This window comes from Crocodylus siamensis, chromosome 13, assembly GCF_052110815.1.
Source record: "Crocodylus siamensis isolate JL-2025a chromosome 13, ASM5211081v1, whole genome shotgun sequence".
NCBI lineage: Eukaryota > Metazoa > Chordata > Crocodylia > Crocodylidae > Crocodylus > Crocodylus siamensis.
The window spans coordinates 21,836,972-21,858,637 of NC_143407.1; the positions used below are offsets into that span (position 1 = coordinate 21,836,972).

Sequence of the window (21,666 nt, forward strand, 5' to 3'; positions counted from 1 at the left end):
ACAGGTTTTCATAGTTTCATAGTTGGTTGGGTCAGAAGGGACCTGAGCAGATCATCAAGTCCGACCCCCTGCCGTGGCAGGAAAGAGTACTGGGGTCAAACGACCAGGCTAGGTGATTATCTAACCTCCTTTTGAAGACCCCCCAGGGTAGGAGTGAGCAGCGCTTCCCTTGGAAGTTGGTTCCAGCTCCTAGCCACCCTGACTGTGAAGTAGCGCCTCTTGATGTCTAGCATGAATCTACTCTCAGTCAACGTGTGGCCATTGTTCCTAGTCACTCCTGGTAGTGTCCGGGGGAACAGGGATTCTCCCATTCCCCGCTGGTCCCCCTTGGTAAGTCTATAGATGGCCACCAGATCCCCTCTCAGCCTTCTTTTGTGGAGGCTGAACAGGTTCAGGTCCCTTAGCCTCTCTTCATAGGGTCTACCCTGCTGCCCCCTGACCATGCAAGTGGTCCTCCTCTGGACCCTCTTGATGCTATCCACATCCTTCTTGAACTCCGGCGCCCAGAACTGGATGCAGTACTCCAGCTGTGGTCTGACCAGTGTCGCATAGAGGGGGAGGATCACCTCCTTGGACCTGCTCGTGATGCATCTGTGGATGCATGACAAGGTGCAGTTAGCCTTACTGACTGTGTCCTCACATTGGCGGCCCATGTTCATCTTGCAATCAATAACGACTCCAAGATCCTTTTCTGGGAGTTCCCCAGCCTGTAGGTATGGTGCTGGTTCTTCCCCCCCAGATGCATCACCCTGCACTTGCCAGTGTTGAAACCCATCCTGTTCTCATCTGCCCACCCCTGTAAACTGTCTAGGTCCGATCGAAGCCTATTCCTCCCTTCTAGCGTGCCCACATCCCCCCCACTTCTTAGCGTCATCCGTGAATTTGAACAAGGTGTTTTTCACCCCCTCGTCCAAGTTCCTGTTGAAGACGTTGAACAGTGCAGGCCCGAAGACTGAGCCCTGGGGGACCCCACTGCCCACATCCCTCCAGGTCAAAAATGACCCATCCACCACCACTCTCTGGGTGCAGCCCTCCAGCCAATTGGCAACCCATCTGACTGTATAGGCATCAACACCACAGTTGTCTAATTTTTTAATGAGAATGGGGTAAGAGACAGTGTCGAAGGCCTTCCTAAAGTCCAGAAAGACTACGTCCACTGCGACACCTGCGTTTAAGAATTTTGTGACCTGGTTGTAAAAGGCTACCAGGTTGGTCTGACAGGACCTGCCCCTAATGAACCCATGCTGGTTGCCCTTGAGCAACCTCCCCCCTGCTGGTCCCATGCAGATGTGCTCTTGGATAATTTTCTCAAAGAGCTTCCCCAGGACCGAGGTAAGACTAACAGGCCTATAGTTTCCTGGGTCCTCCTTCCTCCCTTTTTTGAAAATGGGGACCACATTGGCCCTTTTCCAGTCCTCTAGCACCTGGCCAGAACACCATGAATGCTCGTAAAGCTGTGCCAGGGGTCCCACAATGACCCCTGCCAATTCCCTCAGCACCCTTGGGTGGAGGTCATCTGGACCTGCTGATTTAACATGTTCAGGCTCACCAGAAGTTCCCCGACTAGGTCCTCACTGACCTTGGGCCTGGCTGTGCCTCTCCTGAGTCTGTCCAGGATCCCGGTGGGGTGGGGGGGATGTCCCTGTCCCTGCTCAGAAATATGGAGGCAGAGAATTTGTTAAAGAGGTCAGCTTTATCACCTGGTGAAACCATCAGGTTGCCAAGTGTGTTCTGCAGGGGCCTCACATTACCTGGTGCCTTCTTTTTACTCCCTACGTATTTAAAAGAAGACTTCTTGTTATCTTTGATCCTGGTTGCTAGTCCTAGTTGTGTCTCTGCCTTAGCCTTCCTAACAGCTCTGCTACAGCCTCAAGCAGTGGAGGTATAATCCTCCTTGGGGATGGCCCCTCCCTTCCTCCCACTGGGTATACGCTTCCTTTTTAGCTTTCAGATGTTCCTGAATGGCTTTGGTGAGTCATGGGGCTTTTGAATACTCTTGCCCCCTTTGATTCATTTTGCCTGTAGCTACAAAACAATAGCTTACTGATCCAGGTGCTCCCTTCCAGCTCTGCAAGAACAGCAGGGTTTAAGCAGATACCTGCTATTGTCGCCCCTCTATGACAAGCCTATTTGTTTCCATATTCCCACAAACACACTCTTCTAATCCAGCCATCCGCACCAAATAAGTCCTTCCAATCCCTGTCAGCTGCCTTGACTCTTGTGTAGCCCTTCTCCAATTAGGGATAATGCTGGATTCCTCCCACAGGTGAATTCTTTTCCCTGCACATCTTCTTTTAACAGTGCCCTAAAAGGGAAGTAATCACTTCCAGCTGTATGACAGCAGGAGCAGAGGCTTCTTTGATTAAGACTTCTGCTTAGCCATAGGTCTGTGGAAACTTTTGGCTGTTTGTGTATAAGAAAATTCTGAAGTTTTTCTCCCCATTCTTAGGTTTGTGATGCTATCTCAGGTAGGGCTTGCCTAGAAGGTTGGTTCTAGTGTCAGTGAGGTGTGTGGTTGTGGCTCCTCAAGCCTTGCCTCTCTGGTGCTAGCTCCAAAGCCGTGATAGTTGTTTCAGAGTTTTGTGTGGTTTTGTGGCATGGGGACATAGCAGCTTCCTAGAAATGTGAACTTTAGAGCTGCTATCTGTAACTTAGCCCTGTTCCCTCTTGCTCTTATAGTTTTAAGCCAGCTTTTACTAGATGAGACTCCAGAGCCCATGTTCTCCAAGTGTTCAGACCTGTCATGGTCCTTTTTGCCTTAAAACCTACTGATCTCTTTTCCAGATCAATAGAGGCCAGCTCTCTTTGTACCCAAACATTACTAAGGTAATGCCACTGAATGGATTGCAAGTGGGTCCTTCTCTTGTGTTGCTGAGGTGGGTTTCCTTCTAGCAACGTGTTCTGGGCTAGAACTTGGTTCCTGTGACGGCAGTGGGAATGTAGCTGTTTGTGGTTTTTAGTTCCTGTGCTGTAATCCAGGAAGGCAGAAGAACTGCAGCCTTTACGTATTGGTCTTGTCTCGCCCAAATGGTTTGCCGCCTAATGTAGCTTCTCTGACTTAGCCCAGTGAGTTAACATAAAACCATAAATTAATCTATAACTTCACTCGCACTTTGACCTTACTGCCTTGCACTTACCTACTTCCTGACTAGGCAACTCTCTGTGAGGTCCCCTATTATTATATATGACACAGCTTGCTCCTTAGGAAATGAAGAGGCACTTTATTTCTGGTATAGAAACTAAGGAAGGGACCCGAGAGGCTCAAACTCTTGTTTAATGATAATCAAAGAATGTCACTTACATAAAACTGGGTGATCCTACCCTTCTACCACTTAAAACTCATGTCTACTCTGAGAAGTGACTCTGCAAGAAATGGTAGCCTCTTCTCCTATCCCTTGTCCCTGTGCACAAGCATAGCCATAACTATTCTTTTCAGTGACTGAAAAGGTGTAGTGGGTGTTTATTCACTTCTGTGAATGCTTTAGGGCTGAACAGCTCTAGGGGAGAGAGCTGGATTTAGTATGGCTTGTCTATTATCAGCTAGATCATTCTCAGAGAACAATTGTCCCTTCCTGAGCCTGCATCTGGAGTCTGTCATAGCACTAATGTGTAGAGCTAACTAGAGGACCAAGAGGTAGCACACGTGTCTTCAGTTCTAACTAACTAATGGCTCCTGATGGTGTTGCAAGAAGCATCCAGATCATCTGTTTGATCTCGGTGCTCTGAGTAAACTTGTGGGAGTCAGAAAATTCTTACTTTTGTTTTCCCTGCTGTAAGTTGAGCACATTTGACCTGGAGATATTGGGAATCCATGAATGTAGCACCCACAGTGCCTCAGAGTCATCCCCAGAGCAGTCTGCCCTTCCAGGGATGTGCAAAGAGAACAGCTTCCTCCTGGGTGGCCAGGCCATGAAGTACTGACCACTGATGCTTGTTAAGCGAATGGTTGCCCTGCCTCACATTGGTTTGTCCTGGTGAGCTGCCGTTGAGCGAGGCCTTGGCTCAGAAGCCACTCCTCCATTGTAAGCCCCACTTGCTCTGCTGGCTGCACAGAGGAAGAGGAGAACAGACAAGGAGGAATTACTTTTTAGTAATGACATTTGTCATGGTCCTCCTCTTCCCCTCCAACCTCCCTCTGCGTGGGAGGGAGCAGCTGGAGCGCTCAATGCTAGCAGAGTGACTGGTCTTTCTTTTGCCTCCTGCTAGGTGGTGTCTTAACGTCGCTTGTGCAAATATTTCCCTTTACAGGCTGGTGGAAGAGCCTGATGGCGACTGTGATGGACCCAGCTGCTGGTAAGGAGCTCCTGTCCCCTCCAAGTCTATGTGAGGGACATCCCCTGGAAATAGCCAAGGGACTTCTGCTGACTAGCACAGTTCACTGCAAATTCATGACTTTGCCTAAGTCTTCCTGGGAACCTCTGTTCTGCCAGGAAGGAGTCCTAGCTTAACCCCCCGGGAGGCAAGGGAATTCCTCAGTGGACCCTCATTCTTTTCAGTGATGCTTTGAGTTCTCAGGGTGATGCTGTCCACGGGAGCAGTCCACTACTCACGTGATGCTGGCAAAGCCAAGGGCCTAGATAATGTTCCACAAAACTCTGCCTAAGCTCTTGTGTGTGAGTCTGTTGTAGAAGAATTTGAGGGGGTGGGAGCAGGAGGTCTTCTCTTCCAGTATGTGGACTGAATAAGAGATGCCTTTGGACAAGGGATTCTTCTTCCTCCTCCCCCTATTACAGGTTGGGGAAGAGAAACTACTTAGAGCTTTTCCTCCATAAAAAGGAGCTTGATGAAAGCCCATAATAGCCCTGCTGTTAGGAGTGGCAGGCCCTGGAGCCCATGCTGAAGGTAGGAGAAGCTGCTCTGTGATGGCTACTAAGTGTCCTACATCAACTGTGTAATAAGAGTTAAGTTCCTCGTGGATCCATATCTGCATAATACAGGGCACTGCTATCTTGGTACAGTGTGGCATTTTTACTGAAACTGCCCCATGTGCTCAGATGCAGGGGTCTTCTTTCTGAACAGAAGCAGGGTCTGTTGTTGTAGGGGAAAAACCTTGAGATGCTTAGAGTCAATATTCCTTTCTGAGCCGAGGAGTCAGGGAGAATGCATGGATTAGTTTCCCATATTGTAAACTGGGCTCTTAGCAAGATGGCTGCAGCTTGTGTGTTTTATAACCCTTGGAGTTGTGCTGGATGTGATGTATTGGACACTGCTGAGAAAGATCAAGAGCTTCCTGCTGGGAGGTTAGAACATTTCCCTATATCCTTCAGTAAAGGCAAGACCTAACTGCACTGTTTGGTTACTCCTTATACCAAGGAGAAAATTGCTGCTGGCTGCTGGGTGTGATTAAATGCTTCAAACCCTTTGTGTGTCTTCACTTGGGCCTTCTCTGGTGCAAGAGCTGTGTTGCATAAATAGTATGGTTTTCTCATTAGACATGTATTAACTAGGCTGTTCAGGGGCCTACCTTTATGATATGATGTTTTCCCCCTGTTAAGGAGTGTAGGATTCTGGTGTCTGGTTCAGAGGCCGTTACCTTACTGGACAGCAAAGCTACAAAGTTTGTCAGGTTTTGATCTGATTCACACTGTGTTTATAGTGTGTGGGAAGGACATGGTTCAGTAAAGTATAAGAAGCCTAGAAAGGATCTTGAGGCCTGCTTTCAGAGAGCTGAGCATTTGCTGTTCACACTGACTTTTAAGGGGGTAGCAGATGTTCTTTGCTTTCAAAAGTAGACCTCTCCATCCCTTCTTCTCTAGCAGTCCCATTCATAATAGAAGAATGTTTTAGAAGCTAAATTCTCTAACTGGCATTTCTTGGGTAAAATTTTCTGGCCAGTGTTAGACAAGAAGCCAGATTAGATGATCACTGGTCTCTTATAGCTTTATAACCCCATGATTTTAATGTAAATATAGCATCTAACCATTTGCTAGTCTAATGCTAACCAATCAGAAAAGTCCTTGCTGGATTAACTTGCTCCATCTCTAACCCTTAACCTTTCTCCTTAGCAGCCTGGCCTGTCACTGCTGTTCTTACTCCTTCTACTCCTGCTCATGTACCTCTTGGGGATCTCATTTTTCCTTTGGTCTATTATTTCTATTCCCCCTTGTTCAGCAGCATCAACTGAGCCTGAACTAGTGGTGAGGAAGTACTTGGAAGAGCTGCAAGATGCCCCTCCTGATGAGGTGAGTGTGGGAATCCAAACAAACGTAACAGAATTTCCCCCCAAACTAGGGAAGAATGCAAGAAAACCCCCAGGATTCCTGTGTACTGGACAAGCCAAGCCTAAAAAGTGAGTCAGTTCCTTGGAACAGAAGTTAGACCCACCTCTTATCCCTTAAGTTGAGCATTATTTAGTCTGGAGAAGAGACGATTGGGGAGGAGGGAATTTGATTAAAGGGGTTCATTAAGGAGAAGTGCCAAATTCTCCATTTAGGATGGAACAATCCTATGCACCAGTGCAGCCTGAGGACCAACCAGCTAAGCAGCAGCTCTGCAGAAAAGGAGCTGGGGGTTACCATGGACAGTAAGCTGAATATGAGCCAACAGTGTGCCCTTGTTGTGACGAAGTTTAACAGCTTACTGGGCTACATTACTAGGAGTATTGCCAGCAGATCAAGGGAATTGATTATTCTTCCCCTCTATTTGCCACTGGGAAGGCCACATCTGGAGTACTGTGTCTAGGTTTGCCCCCTCCTACAGAAAGAATGTGGACAAATTGCAGAGTCCAGCAGAGGGTGACCAAAATGGTTAGGGGGCTGGGGCACATGACTTTTGAGGAGAGGCTGAGGGAATTGGGCTTATTTACTTTGCAGAAGAGAAGACTGAGGGGGGATTTAATAGCAGCCTTCAACTACCTGAAGGATGGTTCCAAAGAGGATGGAGTTCACAGGTGACTGGTAGGGAGGGCATATGCCCCCCCGAGATTGGCCCCCGACTTGGCACTGCTTAGGTCGGGGCAGTTTTTTTGCTTCATGGGCCAGCAGTGTGTTGGGGGGGAGCCACGACACAACAGTGGATATGGGGCTTTTGGACTGGGCCTGCCCACAAAATGTGCCCCAGACTCCGGGGGCACCAGTCACCACTGAAGGAGGTAGACTGTTCCCAGTTGTGGCAGATGACAGAACGAGGAGTAATGGCTTCAATTTGCAGCAAAGGAAGCTTAGGTTAGATTTTAGGAAAAACTTTCTCACAGGAGGGTAGTAAAGCACTGGAACAGGTAACACAGAGCGACTGTGCAATCTTCTTCATTGGAAGTTTTTAAGACCCAGCTAGACAAAGCCTTGGCTGGGATGATCTAGTTGGAGATGGTCCTGCTTTGAGCAGAGGCCTGAATTAGATGACCTCCTGAGGTCCCTTCCAACCCTATTTTTTTTATGATTCTGTGATAAGTCTTCAAATACCTGAAGGGTGATCTATCAAGAGGATGGAGATGGTCTTCTTCTCTATAGTTATAGAAGACAGGACTAGGAACAGTAGCCTCAAACTGGAGAAAATTTAGTTTGACAAAATGTAGGGAGATCTTTCTGATTATGAGGATAGTCAGGCATTGGAAGTTGTGAAATCTCCATTCCTGCAAATTTTCAAGAGTAGGTTAAACAACCACTTTGACTGGGATGGTTTAGTTGGGATGATCCTGCCCTGAACAAGGGGCTGAACTAGATAACCTTGTGAGGTCCCTTTCCAGCCGTACTTTCCTATGATCCTAAGTAGAGCTCCACTGATATAGGCAAGTTGAAATCTGATCCTATGCAGCTATCATTTGCAGTTACGATGTACTGCCCCCCAGCAAATGAGCTGCAGTGGTCATAGAAATGTCCTGTTTGGTTTTTTTAGCTTGTGCTTTGGAAGTGTTTGCACCACTGTGAGCCAGGGGCTGATACTTAACCGTGTACTTCGGTGACCTGTACCCTAGGTGGAGCAGAAGCAAGGTGGTGAAAATCCGACTATGTGTTTAACTTCTGTTGATTTTTAAATACTAATCTAACCCTTCTTCTTAGTAAGGTGGTTTCCAACACCCTCTGCTTCTTAACCACTGTGCACTTGCTCCCACCATGGAACTGGTGGTGTTGCCTCCTTTGTTGCCCTGAGCAAAGTTGTGGGGTGGGGAACACCCAGGGACATGTCTGGGACACAGGGCAAAGCAAGGGGGCTCTCGGGTCTTGACAACTGCAGGGCTGCAGCTCCACAGGGAGGGTAGGACACCAGAGTGGAGCTGAAGTAGCTCTAGAGTCCTGATAGCTTTGGGGAAAGGTGTTCCCCAGCTAGGGAGTTAAACCTCTTGCCTACCCCCCAGCCTCCTCAAAGATGCTGCCAAATACCATGTTGAATGGGGGAATAAAATGCCTAATTTGGCAGCAGGGTGGATATCACCTGTATTCACCCCATTTCTGTCCTTCGTAACATTTAGCTGCCAGTGCCAGAGAACCTCCTTGATGTCACTGCCCAGCTCCTAGCTCCTCTCCTCACAGCCTGAGCCTGTAGCTCAGGGGTGGGCAATTATTTTGGGTGGAGGGACGCTTACTGAGTTTTGGCAAGCCATCGAGGGCCATATGGCAGGCAGCCAGGGGCAGATAAATACTAATTTTCTAAATTTTTTAGGGGCCCCACAGGCCAGATAGAATGGCCTGGTGGGCTGCATCTGGCCCCCGGGCCACATTTTGCCCACCCCCACTGTAGCTGGTGGACTAGCAGCATAGCTACTTCTATTTTGGTACCCCCCAACTCCCATCAATCAGCACTTGAGACTGGGTGCCCCCTCATCCTTCCCTAGTTACACTCCTGCGTGGAACTTGTATTCTCCAGAATCCACCCGTTAGTTTGAGACTGTCCAACCTTTCCTGTGGTTGAGGAAGCGGGCAAGTAGCTAGGAGCTAGCTGAGGTTGCTGACCTGAGGTTTGAGACTTGCACAGGGCTGTTCCAGGTCCTGCTGGAGCATGTAGGAGGCAGACTCTCTGCACAGTGTGATGCAAATATTCTGCAGGTAGAGGCATCCCAGTGTTTTTTTTCCCTTGCAGATTACTCATCGGGGAAGGAAACTGCTTCTTCAGGATCCCAAGAGCTAGCTTTTGATATAAGATCTCTGAGGGAGAATACATAGTGCTGCTTGAGAGGTCTAGAAGGCAGTTATTGTGTGCTTTTTCTGGCCCAGTACTAAAGCTCTAAGAGATTTTCCTTTCTTTTCACTGGGAAAGGAATAGGTTAAACAGGGATGGAAACCAAAGTAGCAAACCCCATTCCGTGACCTGCACCAGCTCAACCCTGCTAGCATCTCATCCTGTATCTGTGAGACTGGTCTCTTGAAGTCATCACCACCCTGTGCACATGCTAGAAATCCCCTGGCAAACTTCCCATCCCCTCATTCCTGTTTTGGGCACCTGTGAGTCAGTGGTCTCCCATGCAGAGGCAGCCCAGAACTTTGGGCTTTTTCAGTACACGGGCTATTGGAAAAACAACAATGTGGATTACTGCAGGAGGGTCCCTGCATGAATTGGACTAATGATGGGGAGGTGTAAAACTTACAGGAGCTTTCTTTTTCCCCCTCCAAATAGGAAAAAATCATGGTTTTCCCAAGAGGTAAAAACTAGGAAGGGGAGGGATTTTTTGAAAGGGAGTTATTAATAACATGAAAAGTGCATTGCTGTGTACTGCCTCTGGTAAGTTGATGCACCAAGTTCAGTGCCTTTACTATAAAATAATCTTGCTCCCTTTTGATTCAAGGATTGCATCATCTGCATGGAGAAGCTGGCATCACCTTCTGGCTACAGCGATGCATATGAGTGCAAGACAATCAGACCTGAAACTGTGGGCCGACTGGCGAAATGCCAACACACTTTCCACCTGCTCTGTGTTTTGGCCATGTACACCAATGGGAACAAGGTACTGCACTACTCCATCTCACTGACTTGCAGGGTGAGGCCAAACCCAGGAGTGGGGCCCAGCACTGCAGATACTAAAGCCTTGTAGCTGTGTGCTTCTAATGGTGGCCCTGTTTCCTCACAGGATGGGAGCTTGCAGTGCCCCTCCTGCAAAGCCATCTACGGAGAGAAGACTGGTACTCAGCCAAAAGGGAAGATGGAGGTGTCAACTTTCCCTCGGTCCCTCCCTGGCCATGAGGACTGTGGAACAATAAAGATTGTGTACCACATCAGTAGGGGAATTCAGGTACTTAGGCAAAGGTAACCCTTTTACTAGGGAGCACTGAGTCCAGGGAGTAAATGGAACTGGCTCAACAGCCATCTTTTCCAAGTACTAACCACCTGACTCGATCTCTCTTCTCTTCCTCAGTAGAAGCTTGTTTGAGTTGCCCCTGATGTTGATAGGAATTGCTTCGGGCAATCAGATCAAATGATTCAGAGAGACTCAGATCCATCTTAAACCAAGATATTTGGAGCAGGGGAAAGGGGGTAATTTAAATTCATGTCCATGCAGCAGCTCTGAGTATTGTTCAATCACAATATTTGTGGCCATGGAACTCTGAAAGGAAGGCCTTTATTTGCTTGGGAGCTGCTGGGCTCTCTTACCTGCTGGCTTTCACCTGATGTAGGTGTTAATGCTTGTACAATGGTGCTGTGGAATTGCTAGCAGCACTTCCACAAGCACTGCACAGGTGTGAATAAACTCACAAGATGTGAATTGGGCAAGATTTGGATCAAGTAGTTTGTAAACTGAGCCATCTGAAGTTCATATGAACTAGACATGGCCAAGAGGTTGGTTCCTAAATCTTATTTCTCCCAAAGCTGGAGTGTATTCATACCATGACTCTTATAATTTGTTTTTTGAATGTTTGCTGGATAATTGAGTCTACCAGCATCTGAAAGCAACAAAGGTCTTTTGGGACATGCTAGCCTCTGAGAAGAGGTCCGATTTGCTTTACAAGGGATTAGGTGGCCTCTTAAGTGGACCCAAGGACCTCCCTTGTACTGAAAGTCTGGCTTCAGACAGGACTATCTTGAATCCTTCTGCTATTTGAACCTTTTTAATTATTCCCTGGCATCAGCCTATGTAAAGTTGTAAGAATTGTTATAGCATATGTTGCCTTTCTCTGTTGCAGGGTCCAGAGCACCCCAATCCAGGGATGCCATACACGGCAAGAGGCTTTCCCCGTTACTGCTACCTACCAGATAATGAGAAGGGCAAAAAGGTAATTGGCTTGTCTGATAATTGCTGTCCTTTTCACTTTGGGCCCACACACATTTTTGTTTTTAGCCTAAAATGAGCCATGTCTAAAATGTTTCCATTTTGTGGAGCCAACTGAATTACCTTAACTGATCTGAGATGGTTGGAGAGCATATTCCAGAAGCTTGGATCTTTTAACAAAGCTTCCTTGTTGTTTTTCCCCTGTCCCATCTCCAGGTGCTTGAGCTATTGAAGGTGGCCTGGAAGAGACGCCTGATTTTCACAGTGGGCACATCTAGCACAACTGGTGAGAGTAACACAGTGGTTTGGAATGAGATCCACCACAAGACAGAGATGGACTCAAATCTCAGTGGCCATGGCTACCCTGACCCCAACTATCTGGACAATGTGCTGGCGGAGCTGGCAGCTCAGGGTGTCACCGAGGACTGCCTGAGACCATGAGTTGCTCCAGTCTTGGATTTGTACAGCGTCTGTGCATTGCACACTCAATGCCTACTCAAGCCTGTGAATGGCAGCTAGTGCACTTATTCCTGTTGCCTTAAGTTCCTGCATCTAATCACTTGTCACACTGAGCAATAACACTATATTTGGAAGCCACATGTTCTGTACAGTCTGTTTTCTGCAGAGAAGGCTATTTTTGTATAATCAAAGGTCCTGCAAGTGTACATTGTAGCACTGATGCTGCAGCCAGGGCACACTTTGGAACATGTTCGTTCAGTGGCTAAGCCTCTCCTTTCCCTGCGTGCTTCGAAAGCACTTGGGCAGGCATGACTCTTGCCCAGGTGCTGCCTCGGGGAAGGTCTTGCTGCCTTTGGATCTGCAGCAAGGAGAAAGAGATGGCCTTGCTTGTCCTGCCAGCAAGCTGCAACTGCGCCTCACTCAGGCACTTTAGGGTACTGCACCTTCCCCTGTTGCTGGTTTAATACATATTACTTTTGTGTTGTGGTCATAATAAATGCTGCGTTGCCATGGAGAATTGCTGATTAGCCTTGAAACAACATCCAATGCTTTTGATGTTTCTTTCTTAGACGTGGCTCTTCTGATGGAGCTCATCCTGGACTCCCTGCAGCATCCAGCAGTGTTTGTTCACTAAGTGAATGGCTGCCTCTCTGGATACAACAGGGCTTTTCTCAGCAGTGCAGCCCAGGCCTCTTAAAGGAGAGTCATGGACATGGTGACCTATTGCAGTCTTATCCACTGCCTATCTCAGGAGAAGGAAGGCTCTTTAGTGGACTGATTCTGTGTCCTTCTTTTTTTCTTTCCTGAGAAGACTTCTCATTGTGCTGCCTTAGAACACAATCAATTTTTTTGTGTTGGGGTAAGGAGGAGTTGGCACTTTCCTTGTAAAAGCTGTCTGAGTGGTGACACAGCCTTAGAGAAAAGAGGGTCATCTTGTTCCCTGAAACGATTTGGCTAATTTGACTTGGGACAGGAATTTTTTTTTAAGGAAAGACTGAAGTGTCTAGCTTTCAAGGCAGGTCCTGAGCCCTAGCTTGAAGAGCACAGGCTCTTGTTCTTTGTCCTGTAGGATAGAAAAGCTGTAGGCCTGGGTGTAGGAACCAGCAGCTGCAGTGGTCCGGAGGTGGGGTGCAAAGGGCCACCTTCAGTTAAATATCAGTCGAGGTTTGCCTTACTCAAAAGGTGACTTCTGGTTGGGCTAAATGCCCCTGTTTTAAAAGGCATTAGATGCATCTAATTTTAACTCAGAACCTTTGCCTCAGCCCCTATGGACAGTGCTCTAATCAGGCTAGTGCAGCCTGCCCTAATCAAGCACCTTTCTCTGACACTCGACTATACAATGTGGGGTGAAATTGCCCATTGTATATGTAAGTGTGCTGCTGCCTCTCCCAATGGAGCAAGTCACTTGGTGAAGCCAGCTGTGGCTGGGTATCTGCAACACTCATAGTTGGTGCAATACCTCTGCAGCCTTCCCCAAAGATGATCTTAAGTGGCTTCTGGAGGGGTGGAACGGTCTTCCTTCCTTCGTCACCTCCAGCTTAACACAAGGGTGCAGGGAAGAGCGGGGGGAATTGCTTCAATAAAACAAACTGGAAACCCCCCAGTGCTGGCACTTCTCAGACCCTGGGGTAAACTTTGAACTCACTACTGACTGGCCCTTTCCTGCTGCATATAGTTGAGCTGCCTGGGTAAGGGGCTCTCCCTTTCTCTGACTTGTAGAATTAGAAAAGATAACATTGCAAGAGAGAAGGGAGGTTGGTGCCACCGTGTGGCTGTAGACAGGACTTGTTTCAGTAAGCTGTCCTGGAGACAGACCTGCCTTTTAAATGTCATGGGTAGCAATTACTCTTCTTTTCCAGGCAAGAGTAATTTAGTAACTTGTTCTCCCTCCACGCAGTGCTCTATTTGATTACAACTGTCAAAGCACAGGGGCCCTGGGAAAGCATTAGTGGAGCAATCAAAGTCACGTTGCTGCCACTTCATCCCAAAGCAATAATCATGTCCAGGGCAAGCGAAAGGATCAGCCCCTTCTCAAGCCAGAAAGGCCATAGCTCTGAAACACATTGATATCAGACTATTTTGTCTCTGCTGTCCCTTAGCCTAATTCTCCTTCTTGTAGGCAGCTGCTGTTAGCTGTAGCTGTGTAAGTTTGAGCCCCCACCAGCATCTTTATTAGATTTGTTCCATGAAGTCCCAGAACACAGGGGCTCCTTGCTCCTGCACTTGCCTGTCCCATGTCAGGTTTTTGCAAGCTAACACCTAAATTAGGACTCAGTGGACAGATTTTAGGTGGGATAATTTCTGAGTGTTAGTTCATGATTTAGCTGGCAACTAAAGGTGCGCCCCCAAGAGTGCACACATGCAATTTGCAGCACTGCAAACCTCATGCTGCGCGTGCATGCATTTGCCACACTGCTAATAAGTAGCTCAACAGGTTTTTTTGACACTGGGAAATCCTAGTGACAAAAAATGCACCAAAAAAGGCAGTGCAGCATATATGGCTGTGGCATACGCGACTCAAAACCAAAGCCTGGCTGGCCAGAGCCATGCTCTGGCTGCCTGCCAGGTTCCATGTACCCAGATCACTGCCACTGAAACTCCAAGAGGCCCCCAGGTAAGGCTGCTGGGCTAGCCCAGGTGTTGGTCCCAGCTTCCCCTACCCTACCTGGAGCAATTTGCCATGTGCATGTGCAGGGGCATGCCTGGGGACAACTAGTGGCAGCACAAATACGTGCTGCTGCTACTTGTCCCCAGAGAAATGCACATTCTCACTTGTGGGGATGCACCCTAATTGTCCATTTAGAACCAGCCCCTTCCAGGGGACCTGGTGATAGTCTATAAACTCACTAAGGAGGGACCACAAGGGTTTGGGAGAGACCTTGTTTCCCCTAGCACTCCCTGGCATAACAAGGAATAAAGGCCACAAGTTGTTGGAGAGTAGGTTTAGATTGGACATCCGTAAGAACTACTTCACGGTCAGGGCGGCTAGGATCTGGAACCAAGTTCCAAGGGAAGTGGTGCTGGCTCCTACCCTGGGGGTCTTTAAGAAGAGGCTTGATGCCTACCTAGCTGGGATCATTTGAGCCCAGTTTTTTCTGACCCTACTTCTATGATTCTGATTCCAGTTAGATACAGAAAGTACAAGCTTCTATTGCCTGTACCACCAAAAAGTCAAGGTGGGCCTAAAAACAAGAGACAGGGCAGGCCTGTCTCTGCTTAAGATAAGGGGCTGAGCAGCTTTCTCTGTGCAACATGATCGCTGCTCTTTGAATCAGTAGACAGGTGGCTTCTAGTCAAGGGGCCTAATGTGGAAGCAGTTTTATGGTTGACCCTCTAGCACCTCTAAGAGAGCGGAGCAGAGGTGCTGGCTCTGTTCACCTAGAAGCCATCCTCCTAATTGTTCAACCAAGAAGAGCAGTAAAGCTGAGGAAAACAAACCCATGGGATTTCTTAAGTGTGTGTTTCCCTCAGGGTGCATTTATACTAGTGTTAAAGGGGAGTGGGGGGGGGCGGGTTGCAAGCTTTGGGGTACCTGGTTTTAAAGTGTCATGGTGGTTCTTAATGAAGACAAGACTGTGGTGTCCTACGTGCAAGATAAAGAAGGGTAAAAGTCTGGTGAACCCAGAGCTGAGAGGCTCCTGCAGAGCTTCATATTCGAAGTGGGCTGGTAAAGCTCTTGGATATAAGGAAAGGAGTGGAAATGGCCACGGTGAGTCTGCTGTATAGGCTGCCAGAGCTGTGTGAGCAGGCAGCAATGCCTGGACCTGATCTCTCATTAGCTACAGGTGGAATCCAGGCCCCTTAGATGACTTCTTGGCTGAGGTGGGAGTTGAGCTGCTGTTTGTGCAACCAGTTGAATCATGACATCTTTGGAGACATTAGCCTAATACTTATCCTGTGGAAAGCACTTTGTGGCTCAGGTGGGTTGCAAGCTGCTTGCCTTTCAGGGTGCTGGGTTGAATCCAGATCCTGCCATAAATGGCCCTCAGAGCACGCTTTGCATTTCAGCAGAAGATTTTGGAAGTTTGTGAAGGAAAAATAGCAGGGGCCTAAGAAGAAGGCCCAAACAGCATTGGCATGGTGTGTAAAGGTAGAGCGCTGCTGGGCAGGGAGGGTGCTTTACATGCCTTTGCTATCTAAACCTGCTGGGGGGCTTTCAGCTGGCTGCTGCATGGGAATTAGGAAGTAGTTGAGGGATGAGGCTGGTGGTATTCTACGGCAGGGGGGTCCAACCCATGGCCTTACTTGATCCTCCTTACAATGCTGTCAGACCAGGTGGTGCTCAACTTCCCAGCGAGGCCAGCTCTGTGCATGGGGGATGCATCAGCCTTGTGCAACACTTGGAACCCATTTGCAGGGCAGAGGGGAACAGCACCTCTTTGGGGGCCGTGTTTATTCTGGGCCTGTGAGGCATCTGCCACAATGGCATCTGTGGCAGGGGCTTGTAGGTGCTATTGTAGTGCAATAATCACGTCTCCTTGCATCCTCCTGCTAAACCCTGCAGCAGCTGGCTCTGTGCCCAGGGAGGCTCCTGTGCAAGAAAATCCTGCTTTTAATCCGTTTCCACCTTCCTGGGCTCAGGCCCTGCTCCTGCATATACTGGCATCCAGGCATGAGCCACAGTTACCTTTTCTCAGTGACCCAATCTCAGGTGAGTCTGGCCTACTGCCATGCTTGCAGCCAAGTGCATGGGCGTGTGTGTGTGTGTGTGTGTGTGCATGTATGTTGGCAGGGAGAGGCATTAATGAAGTGACACATCTTGCTCATGTCACAGGCTTGATTTATATGGGAGGAAGAGCCACTTTTCACCCGTAGAACGCTGCTTAGTTCGGTGGTGTCTTGTAGCAGCCTCAGAAGCCATAGTACAAGGGGATGCTGATGTAGATTGGGGTCTACAACCCACCTTCTTGCCTTGCTCTGCTTCTTCTCTCCTGCCTCTCGCTGGCACTACCAAGGGGTGGACAGAACAGAGACCAAATTGGGTGTGGGGAGAAGGAGGTGCTGTTGTTGTGACTCCGTGGCGTAGCAGGGCTCCCTGCTGAAGAGGCACCAAAGGTCCTGGGGAGGAAGGGGGGCCATTACTGATTTGGAGGTGCAACACCATCACCGCACTGGGGAAGGAGAGGGGCTGCTGGGAGGGAGGGAGTCAGGAAAGGAGGAAAGAGTCTAGAATCGAAGCCGTTTTCCTCCAGGGACAGGTGTGCTGCCCCACAGGCTGTGATGTGGGGAAGCTCTGTGTAAAGGCTAGGTAGTCCTGAGGCCTTAGAGCAATGGCTGTCACTCAGCCAGGGTGCCAGGGCACCTAGAGGTGCCATAATGTCTTTTGCCATGAGGTGTGATATGAAGAAATGAGTGCAGGCTCAGGCTCATCCCTTCCTGGCTGCTGCCTCAGCCCCCCTGCCAGGAGGTAAGCAATGCAATAAAGTATTTTTGTAATGGCTGCTGCTCGTTTCACAAGTTATGGAAGGGCGCCTCAAGTCTGAAGGGGCTGAGAACCGTTGCATTAGAGGTGAGGGCTGAAAGAGCAGGAGAGGTGAAGAGCCCGGCCTGACTCACAGAGGAAACTTCAGGGCTTGGCTCAGAGGAAGTACTTTTTACATGTGGGTCTTAAAGGCCTTTCTTAAAGGCCTTTACAGAGGGTGGGCCAAATGCCTTGTTAACTCTTATTGCCCTTTTTTTGGTGGGCAAACTGAGGCACAGAGTGGGACCATGACTTGCCCAAACTTACAAAGTGGGCCCTTTCCCCTTAAGCCCAGGGCAGAGCTCTATCCACTCAACCTGCCTGCCCCATCCCAGCAAAGCAGCAGGGCACTGCCTCACCCAGCCACAACCTCCTGGTGCAGCCGGATCCCTGTTTACCTTGGTGCTGGTGCTCTGTGCTTGGGAGTGGGGGTGTTGATCACATTAATAAGCACCCACCTGAAAGCGGGGGCAGTCCCAGACTGCTGAGGGCTGCAGGGAGCCCATTGGAAAAGCCCTTAGCCGTGTAACCGAGCTCTGAGCACTCTGCACTCGCCTTCATGCTACGGGCCTGAAGGGAGGAATGAACCAACTGAGCTGCTCAAGAAGATGTACGGATGATTCCCCTTTGGGAATTGGGGCTCCTGGGGCAAAGGGGAGAAGGGGGTCTTTTGGTCTCTTCCCCTCAGTACAATGTAGCTACCCTGCCTGCTTGGGTCCAGATAGCATCGGCATGCCGGCAGTGCTGTAGGACAGGGGTGAGCTGAGGAGCAGAGCACGGGGCAGACGGGAGAGATACTTCGCGGGGCTGGGGACAGGTGCAGGGCGGAGGAGTTCTGCAATGCCACGGGACAGGTCTGGGCTGTGGAGCAGATGATAAAGACAGGTCTGGTCAAATGCCTGATGAACTTGTCATTGCCCTCAGTGCAGTCTCCTTCCCCCATCTCACTCACAGAGTTTCTTTAACCCTCGTTCATTCTTGCAAATACTCTGCATTTGAATGAAGCAGGTATCACTACTTGTTTGTTAGGTGTGTTGTAGGAAGTGCAATCTGAGATGTGCTGACTGAATGATGGGGAAATGAAACTGGGCCAGCCTATGTCTGGACTGGACTGTGTAGCCTCCTTCCGCTGACAGCAGTGTCTGAGGAGAGGAGCTATGTGGGTCCCTGCACTGCTGGCTTTCCCACGATGCACCAGCAATGAGCACTGTTAAAAATGAGGCAGTTTATTACTGACTGAGAACTGATCCTGTATGTATGTGAGTGGAGCATCTGAACAGGAGACTTTGGTTGCAGATGCTACTCAGAGCAATGACTCTCCCATTGTCACATGCACAGCACAGGGCAAACCCCCATCCCACTGAGGTTTGTGTCCAATAGCCCACCTACCCTTTAGGGGTCAGCAATAGCACAACGACCCTGCACCCCCGTGCCCCCTCCGGCCGCAGTTCAACTGCACTGGGTGGATCCTTTTGTAATGAGCATCTGCAACAATACTATCATGCAGCCCAGCCAATGCAGCTTCCCTAGCTGTGTCTCTGCCCAGGCTGTGTCTGTAACAGGTCGGGGTTTTCACACTAGCTCTACCACTGGCCTGCTCATTGACTTCATGCAAGTTGCTTCTTTATGTGCCTCAGTTTCCCCATTTGTAAAATGGGAATAACAACAGTGCTCTCCTTTGTCGAATGTTTGGACACTTACCATTGAAGGGGCCTGTTTCATAGTTTCGTAGTAGGTAGGGTCAGGAGGGACCTGAACAGATCATCTAGCCTGACCCCCTGCCACAGGCAGGAACGAATGCTGGGTTCACAAGACCCCAGACAGGTGATCATCCAACCCTCTCTTGAATTTGCCCAAGGTAGGGGCGAGGCCCACTTCCCTGGGAAGTTGGTTCCAGATTCTGGCCACCCTAACTGTAAAATATTGCTTCTTGATCACTAAATCAGCTGGTTACAACAGCTGTGTGTTTAATTCTCTATTAGGCCTCATTATCACTGTGCTACTTATTTCTGCCTGATTGCCAAGCTACTGCTGGGGTCTAGAGGGGTCTTTTGGCTTTGGGAGATTATGGTTGGGCTTGTGGGCTGCATGGGCCAGCATGTGTTTAAACACCACCAGTGACTGATCTGAGACTAGAGCTAACACAGTAGCCATTGTTAGTGAGTTTATTGAACCCAATACTTTATTAAGAAAACAGCAAGTAGCAGGCAGGTTCCTAAACAAATTTGGGAACTGCAGAGCAGAGGGATTGTGTGGGACTGCTAGTATGGGTGCTCCTCCTGCAGCGTGGGCAAAGGAATCAGGGTTACCAGGTGGTTCCAGCTAGAGACCAGGAGTCAGAGCCTCAGCTTGGCACATCCTATTGACCCCACTCTGATGCATGCCCCCTCCTGCCTGGTCTCCTTCTGCTGTCATTGTTACGAGGACTCTGTGGGAGAAGACCCCGTTTGCAGATGGCTTCCCTCTGTGAGGGACAGGTCTTGTTTTTGATTTTTTGGAAGCAAACAGGGTTCCAAGATGCGTGGGAAGGAGAAAGAAAGAATGGAAATTGTAGCATTTCTTAAAGCAGCTGATTGGAACGAGGCTCGATCAGTTTGGCCAAACTCCAGTGGAAGAGAAATCACAACCAGAAGGTCACTAGGTCTGACTTTGTTTTCTGGAAACATGATTAAACTATTTTGTGTGTGACTGCCTCACCATTCCCCTTACTGCATGCACAGGGCACTCACACAGCTACGTGCACAAGGGAAGGACCTGAGATCCAGTTTTGTGTTTATCAAATGAGCTTTTTTCAGCTCTAAGGAATGTGAAATGGGGCCTCATGGCATTTCAGCTCCTGATGAGTATCAGTATAAAGAGAAAGCTTGGCAGCACTTTGTGTTTGCCTCCTGAATATCCTTCTAAGATGAAAGTGGCTCAGGAAGCACAAATGCTGGGGTTTCTGTGGGCACCTCTGGGACCAGATGCTTTACCACAACGCATACAAAGTGTGTGAAGTCCATGGCAAAGCTCCCAGTGACTCCTGGCGGCTTATCCTCCTCAAGATGTGATGCCATGTACAGTAATGGCGTCATCATCATCACATTGGGGTCACTGGAAGTAGGCTCAGACCCAGAGGTCTCATCTTCTCCTGCTGGGATCAGTTCTTGGAACAGATGTACTCGTGGACTTCTTGGGGCTCACCATCTATGTCACGATGGCCTGTGACCTCAGAAGACTGGACTTGGTAGTCAAAATAGTCCTTTACAGTCTTGTGTTCCTCATTCCTCTGGAAGAATACACTCCAGTGGTGGATTGTTCCCATTCTGAAAGGCAAATTCATTCAGGCAGGTTTCTGCTACACTGTCCAAATTGCCCAGAATGCCAAAAATGCAGTGTACAACCAGATCTGAGGCTGGTTTCCAGTGCCTCTCCCCCCGGCATGCCTGGAGGGCAGAGATACAAGCTAGGAGGCCCAGAAACACGTGCAGCACAGCAAGGAATATCAGAAAACAACATGGTCCAAGGGAAGAAGAACATCCTATGGGGAGAGGCAGGATCTGTGACCTAGGACCTAAACTGTGGCAAATGTGGGTGCCTCAGTTATTGGCAGCCTTCAGCACTGGACATACAGGGGCCTGGCTGGCAGAGGTGCTTCACACCCACTGCCCAGTTAGAGCCCAGTTTACCGCTTCAGTTACAGAGCCACAAGCACTCGGCTCCTGAGCCAGCCAGGACTGGGCACCTCCTTTGTGAATTCTGGGCCTGGGTGCTCTGTTCCTGGGTTTCTCCATCTATAAAGTGTTTGGGCGCAAGGGGCAGCTTGGGACCTGCCCACCCTAGCCCAGGTCAAGAGTGCTGCATCTGAGTTCAGGGTGGGTGGTCTTCCTGGTGAAACACTAGGCCAAGATCAGAAGATTCGGAAGTGGCACAGACCCCCCTATGGGGTGACTTGACCACGTGGGGCTGGGTTCTTAAGGGTTGAGTGTCTGCAATGGGCGCATTGCCCGAAGAACTCAGCTCCTGGTCAGGCAGATTTTTATTAGAGATCAGTACCCATCATATGGAAAATCTGGCTGAGCTGTGGGGACCAAGTGCTTCTGTGCCTTGTTTCCCCTTCTGCAGGACATGGGTGATAATAACACTGTCCTACCTCAGAGGAGCTTTGTGAAGGTAACTCCTCAGGGCCTGGTGCTCACAGGATGGCAGCTGCAGGGGTGACATCAAATCCCCTATCGTTCACAGCACCTCAGGCTGAAGGGACCATGAGATTCATCCTGTCTTGCTTCCAGAGACCCTCATCCTGTTGAACCAAACAAATAGGTTCACAGCTGAGCAGGGCTCAGATCTAGGGTCCCAGCTCCTGCCTGCCTGCAGTATCACTAAGTCCCAACAGAGCTGGTGAGGGATTGAGCAGCTGGGTGTCAGCCGGAGCAAAGCTGCATACACCAGCTAGGACAAGGCCTAGCCTCAGATACTTTTGCTCCTTCACTGCAAACTTGAGGGGAAGATCACAGCCCCCTGCAAGTCCAGCCCAGCTGCTAAAAGGGCATTGTTCATCCTCCCACTCCCACCCAGCCAAAAGGGATGGCCTCATACCTTAGCCTGGCTGCTCTGTTTTCAACAGGGG

The 21,666-nt window shown here is 49.2% G+C and overlaps 1 protein-coding gene and 1 long non-coding RNA gene across 13 annotated transcripts in view; one reads left to right on the forward strand and one right to left on the reverse strand.

Annotated features, from left to right (window-relative positions):
• The window catches only part of DTX2 (deltex E3 ubiquitin ligase 2), a 69,458-nt gene extending 56,959 nt beyond the window's left edge, over positions 1-12,499 (forward strand). For 2 of the 12 annotated variants that reach the window (XM_090026397.1, XM_090026398.1), the window contains exons 6-11: positions 4,207-4,293; positions 6,112-6,182; positions 9,719-9,877; positions 10,001-10,162; positions 11,052-11,141; positions 11,354-12,498. In XM_090026397.1, the coding sequence (XP_089882523.1) occupies positions 4,207-4,293; positions 6,112-6,182; positions 9,719-9,877; positions 10,001-10,162; positions 11,052-11,141; positions 11,354-11,578 (794 nt within the window). In that variant the 3' untranslated portion in view covers positions 11,579-12,498. Of the gene's footprint in view, positions 1-4,206; positions 4,294-6,111; positions 6,183-9,718; positions 9,878-10,000; positions 10,163-11,051; positions 11,142-11,353 lie in introns of all 12 variants that reach the window. The other 10 variants (XM_090026399.1, XM_090026400.1, XM_090026404.1 and 7 more) reach the window with 10 other exon arrangements.
• A 2,648-nt stretch (positions 12,500-15,147) lies between these two features.
• Positions 15,148-21,666, reverse strand: part of LOC149854069 (uncharacterized) — a 29,119-nt gene continuing 22,600 nt past the window's right edge. Inside the window, exons 2-3 of the long non-coding RNA XR_016439027.1 lie at positions 21,190-21,339; positions 15,148-20,362 (exon numbers count right to left, since the gene is read on the reverse strand). This is a non-coding gene — a long non-coding RNA (uncharacterized LOC149854069). The remainder of the gene's footprint in view (positions 20,363-21,189; positions 21,340-21,666) is intronic.